The sequence below is a fragment of the Macadamia integrifolia genome, chromosome 9 (genome assembly GCF_013358625.1).
Source record: "Macadamia integrifolia cultivar HAES 741 chromosome 9, SCU_Mint_v3, whole genome shotgun sequence".
Lineage (NCBI taxonomy): Eukaryota > Viridiplantae > Streptophyta > Magnoliopsida > Proteales > Proteaceae > Macadamia > Macadamia integrifolia.
In genome coordinates this window covers 14,112,021-14,118,182 of record NC_056565.1, presented here as the reverse complement: position 1 = coordinate 14,118,182, position 6,162 = coordinate 14,112,021, and the positions used below count along the sequence as shown (strand labels likewise).

The window sequence follows — 6,162 nt, the reverse complement described above, 5'->3', positions numbered from 1 at the left end:
GGGGGACCAAGATTTCCATTATCTTTAGTGGCGTAATAGGGAACTATGATTGAACAAAGATCCTATGAACCAGAAATTAAAAGTTAAAAAAAGATGAACAGAGATAGCATATTAACCTGCATGCCTTATCTGTTTATCCATCAGGCATCATCAGCTAAGGGAAATTCTTATCCTTATCCATGTTGTCCATACCAAGGGTCTGTGGCCAAGACGTAAGTGCTTTAATCAGGTGGTTTAGTGCCATTACAGTTTGAACCACTTGTGGGTTCTTTTTCTTTATTTAGCTTCAAAACCCTCTGTTATTGGTCAGGAAGCGGTTGGACTCTATTAGAATCAGCCAAAGCGAAGTGGGGATCCAGACATGTTAGGCTTGGTTGCTAACTATCAGGGACTATACTTCGTCCACTTACTCAACTCACTGAACTCTGATAGAGCTTCACAATCAAGGCAGCTGCCAAGAAAAGATTCTCCCATGAGGTTAGATCATAGTTCCAATTACCGGTATCAGATCGGGCAATCCATATTGGTTTTTAAGTGTCCGATTCTAATACTTGGCCGATATTGTGTCGGTTTATCCATACAGATGTTTTTTAAGATAAAGCATGGATATTCCAATTCAATACCAGCGATCCGATACCATAATGTTTTTGGGGATGACTGAGACCCGTTCCATACCTTGCTCTAAAACAATGGGTTAGATTGCTTTTTATTTATTTTTTATTTATTTAGATTGCTGGCAGCCATTAAATTAGAAGCTATCCCCAGTGCATCTAACAGGTCTGTTACATAAAAAAGGTGAGACACATTAGATGGGAGCATTGAACACCCATTGTTTGATTTAGAGAATTATTGATTTGATGGAGTTCATCCATAGTGAAGTGAGTATCTATTAATCCACGGGTTCTAGTGGTTGGACGTGACAAACAACGGTGATGAATCACTATTTTAGGAGTCCCACCACGCAACATAATTCATGGGTGAAGAGATTATCTCTTCATCACAGGTGAAAAAAAAACTTCTCTCTAAAAGGTGAAAGTTCTTTCACTAGTAGGAAAGGAAGAATCCCTTTGATGTATCACAAGCTCTTACCTCCAATCATTTGGGATCGAAATGACCCCTTCTTCCTCTTTTTTTTTTTTTTGACAATTCCTATCAAGGGTCCATGGACCAACTAAGATGACAGCCCAAAGTCTCGCAAGGCATCCCAATTAAAGGAAGGGTGGCCAACAGGAGGGAGGAGGACTCGTACATCAAACATGTCAAACGGAAGGCTCCTTTGACAAGTAGTTCCTAACCAACTATACAGGCTGCTGTTGGCCTGCCCCTCTCCTTGGACTTCAATGGTATCAATGCCCATGGGTGAAAGGAAACTGGGTCCGAAATACTAGTCTCTCTCTTTTGAGACTTTTATGGGATTAGGCTTTACCAGCTTATGCTTTGGTCCCTTCCTATGAAGACTATGGTCATCTCATGTGCCCTGTTTCAACCTTTCAGCTCAAATTTTAGAGAGAGAGAGAGGTGTCACATGACTGTGACACGTGGACAAAATAAAATAATATAATACCATTAATAAAAAATAAAAAATTACTACAGCTGTAAAAGCCCTTGCTTCTAATTGGCAACAGCCCAATATGCCAACCCAAACCAGCTTTGTTGTCAGATTCCCACCAATAAGGGCAGGTTCTCACGTAAGACACCCACTGACTCTCCCCTACACTCTCACTGTAAGTTCCAGCAATAGAATCCAAATATTCAGAATCTATCCCTTCACTTCCTTCGCGTTCAAGTTCTGTCCCAATATTCCACGTTTCTGAAGTACTAGTCGCCGCCTTTTCCTCTCTTTCACTCCTCAAATCCGAATATTCCAAACTTGTCCTCCTTCTTCCCTCATCCTCTCCACCACTTGCAGTCTCTGCTACTCCCCTGTTCCAAACCAAACCCGAAGACCTTACCAGTTCCCAACCATCAGATTCCCAAATTACTTCACCAGTAGCTAATCCCCTAATTCTCTCCATCGCAGAAACCACTAATCGTCCTGAATTTAAGTTCGAATTCTCAGAATCACTAAATTCAATTTCTTCTTCATCATTGCCATCGTCGTCGTTGTCGTTGTCGTCGAATTCTGAGGAGGGCCAATCGAGTATTGATCTAGGTGATGACACTGTAACGGTTTCGACTAACACGAATGGGTGATGGAGAAGCTGCTCGCAAGTCCATCTCTCACTGGGTTCTCTCCTGAAGCATTTGTCGATGAAGTCGCGACCCAGGTCTGACAGTTCATCTGGGAATTCCGGCACAGAATCAGAGAATGCAATCCGGCAAAGCGTGTCGGCACCCCGATCTTCCCAAGCTGGTTTCCCAGTAACCATCTCGATGACCGTACAACCCAGTGACCATATGTCGGACTCTGGCCCTTGACTCTCCCCTCGAACCACCTCTGGTGCCATCCAAAGCGGACTCCCTCGGGGAAATACCGTCTTTCCTTCGCCGGAGAACCGCTTTGCCGAACCGAAATCTGCCAACTTGGCCACGCCGGCGGTAGAACCAGAACCCAGAAGCACATTCTTCCCCTTGACATCGCAGTGAACGAAACCCTTGGCGTGCACATACCTCAACCCAGATACGATGCACCATGCATAGGACCTTACGACACGCTCATCACCTTTTCCACCAAACCGGGACGCCACGTCAGCAGCTGTGCCTCCCTGCAAGTACTCCATATGCAGATTCCGGTAACTAATGTCGCCGGATTCGTGGGTCAGATCATCGCCGAGGTACTGAACCACATAAGGAGAGGATAGAGAACTGAGGATTTGAATCTCGTTCTCTAATGATTCAAGGTGGGCAGTGAGGGATGAGCTCGGGTTCACTGATTTCACTGCAAAGACTCGTCCATCGGATACAGAGGAGGCGAGGCTTACTGTTCCGAATGAACCTTTTCCGATGCAATTGGATCGAACCCACATAGGCTTACAAGAAGAGACTTCTTTCCTCTCCATTAAGAAACAGAATTGATGAAATGAATGAAGCAATGTTTCAGTCTCTGAAACTCTTTTGGGGACAGAGAGAAGGAATTGAGGTTTTAGGAGTTTGGGTATGGTGGGTTTCGAATGGCGGGCACGCGACGAAAGTATTTATATGGGAAAGAAGGATACTTTTGGCGGTGAAATTACTGAAAAAGTGGAATTATCCATTGAAGCTATTTCGTGACGTCAGAAGAAGCTTTCGGGGTTGGAAGAAGGTGACGGATAAGGTATTTCTTACGGGGCTTTATCATTTATCTGCTCTGTTTTATCCTTATCTTTCAGGTGGGTGGGAAGAGGAAGAACTCCACCGTGACTTTTGGAGAGACGAAATAACGGAACAAGTTAAGGAATTGAATGAAAGGATTGGCCTTTGGTTGGGGTTTTGGCTTTGGTGTCATTATTCCATTAATATTTTATGAGGGTGAGAAATGAGAATCTTTTGGTATATTTTAATTTTCATGTGGTTCTGAATGAGTGAACGAAGTAGCTGTGATGCTCCACACAAATTAATAGGCCAATGCGAATTCTGCCTTTTTTTTTTTTTATATTATTATTATTATTATTTTATTTTTGGAAGGATCCCATGTTACATATGATTCATGGCTGGCAACTGGTAATGTTCGACCCGACTTGCTGACCCATTAAAGGAAACATGAGAATCAAGTTTCAGATTGATTCTCCTAACCCTAAACCCCAACTTATTTCCCTTAATATATTTTTTTAATTAAATGGGGTTGGTTCCGGGTAATCCAAAAAGGAACCGTATGCTCTCTAGTGTCACGCGAGGTTTTAGTTTAGCCCCTTGCACCATGAACGATATGTTTTTCTTATTTGATCGAATAATATTTTTTCATTGTGTGGGTTTGAAATTAACACTCCTACTCAATATTAGATACCGATTAATGGTAGATATATATCTTACCCGAATTTGGATTCTTTGTGGTGTAATAAGGTGTCTGATGGTCATCTAATGTCTAGAAATGTCTTGAATTATATTGTTGCACCATAGAGAAATTCAATCCATTCAATCCCACCTCCGGCCACTAGGCTTCGTCAATCGATCATCCAAAGCGTAGAAAACGAAACGGTAGGGTCTGTTACACCCGGAACACTATCCGTACCCGTTGACAGGTCAGGAGGGTTCATATTTGTCCGTGCAAGGATAATGAAGGTCGTCACATCGTGTTATCTGGTTTGGGTGGTGGTAGTAGGCCAAGTCCGGTGGCCAAACGACGCGGTTCACATTGTAGTCTGCCACGTAGGGTGGGGAGACAAGATTCGGCTAGGCCGCATCACATGTTGGGAGAGAAGCCAGTAATCTTGCTGATGTGTCGGATTGTTAGTGGGGCTACGTAGCGGTTAGTGATTGGAAAGCAGGGCAAAGAAGAGGTGAGACGATGATTTCTGTCTGGCCTTGCAGGGTAGTTGACGTGCACGGTTGGGCTCCATGAAACATTTTAAAAAAAGGATGAAATAGAAGAAGAAGATGGAGCGACCAACCCCTCTCTCTCTCTCTCTCTCTCATGGGTGATGTTGTGGGTCCCACCCACCTCATCCCCATCCCTACGTCTCCATCTAGGAAATCGTGTCTGTGCTCTGGGTGGTCCCACAAAGTTAAAACCGTTAAGTTTCTCCGACTTATGGGATGTAAGAGAGAAAAGTTGAAAGCACCGTCCATAATTCCTCGCATGTCCCTGTCCTCTCGGTCCTGGTGATTTGCTTTAACAAGACAAGAGCCAAGAGGTTTGGGTCGGATAAACTAGAGCAACTTCTTACCAAGGTTTGAAAAATCAAATGGGAAGCAAGAGAGATACAATGGAAACTTTTTCACGGTTATATTTTCTAGGGTTTGGCTGATATTTTGATTCTCTCTCACACTATTTAAACCCATGGCCTCCCTGATATTGCTTCTAGTAAAGTACAGGAGTGAGCCTACCAAAAAAAAAAAACGTACAGGAGTGAGAATCCTTAGTGCCACATTGCTTCAACAAAGATGTGGTTTTTAGGAGAAAAGGCTCCATATAGTCGTTTTGTCTCTAGGGGGTTCGGAATTTATTTTCGCATACATGCATATGTCGAGTTGGGTCAAGTCTGGGTGAGGCAAGTCTTTAGTGAGTGTGAAGTTTCTTTTTGCTTCGGATCACATTTTATCATGTTTTTATTTTGCTAAAGTTAGATAGGGATTTTTCGATGTTTGTTGTAGTTTTCACAATGTCAGTTTTTTGCCATTAGATGTGAGTCAGAGAGTGTTCAAGGTCAAGGTTTGTCAAGAACTTTACCACATACACTACTCTATTCGATGTTGAAAACAATTTTTCTAGCGTAGTCCAATATCATTCTGTGTATCACCAACATCGGCAATCCTTCATTTTGTGCCATCAGATATCCCAACGTCAATAATTTTCCTACTTTATTTTTCATTTAATTTGTGCTATTTGAGAAAGTGTTATTTTTATTTTTTCTTGTTTTGGTTGGTTGAGCACAGCACGAGTGTATTCGACATAAGCCAATAAAAAAGTGAAATAACTACTAAAAGAGTCTATTGAGACTATTTCATCTTGGAGATTGATTCACATTACCCAATTTATACTTGATAGTCTTAAGGAGAGTGATCGATAGCACAAATTGACATCACCATTTTCTTCTAACATCTTCATTTGTTGCAATGGACAAGTTTGAGAAGCATCATTATGTTGAAGTAATTTGTATTAATGATGAACCATTGGTGAAAGATAATTCTATCTCTCAATTCTTTGATATACTTAGCACAAATTTATTTTTTTAAGAAAAAGAAAATTAGATTGCTATAATATTTAAAGAATATTACCAAATAAAATGGTGTAAGTAAAACAATAACCAGGCAATAGGTATAAGACCTTGACAAACTATTATATTAATGGAAATATAAATACAAGTAAAAGATGACTTACTTGTTTGATTAATCCTCTGAAACAGTAGCAGAAATCTTCCCACTTAAACAGAGTTGAGTCGTATAATGTGTATACTCTCCTTAAGGTATTTAACATCCCGTATATTTGTATGCAACTAGGTTGACCTTATGTTCTCACTTCCAAGATAAAACAACTCTCCAATTGCTTAAGGTGTACTCAAATAAGTAAATCCCACAGGTATGTCC

At 41.4% G+C, this 6,162-nt stretch overlaps 1 protein-coding gene across 1 annotated transcript; it reads right to left on the bottom strand.

The window, feature by feature from the left end:
• Positions 1 to 929: 929 nt before the first annotated feature.
• Positions 930 to 3,270, bottom strand: LOC122088815 (mitogen-activated protein kinase kinase kinase 18-like). Its single transcript, XM_042658140.1, has one exon. It carries the CDS (start codon positions 2,997 to 2,999, stop codon positions 1,503 to 1,505), a length of 1,497 nt encoding a protein of 498 aa, XP_042514074.1. The 5' UTR covers positions 3,000 to 3,270; the 3' UTR covers positions 930 to 1,502.
• Between the last annotated feature and the right edge of the window lie 2,892 nt (positions 3,271 to 6,162).

What these genes read in the sequence shown, in the direction of transcription:
- LOC122088815 (XM_042658140.1), bottom strand. Translation starts at nt 2,999, where the DNA reads ATGGAGAGGAAAGAAGTCTCTTCTTGTAAGCCTATGTGGGTTCGATCC.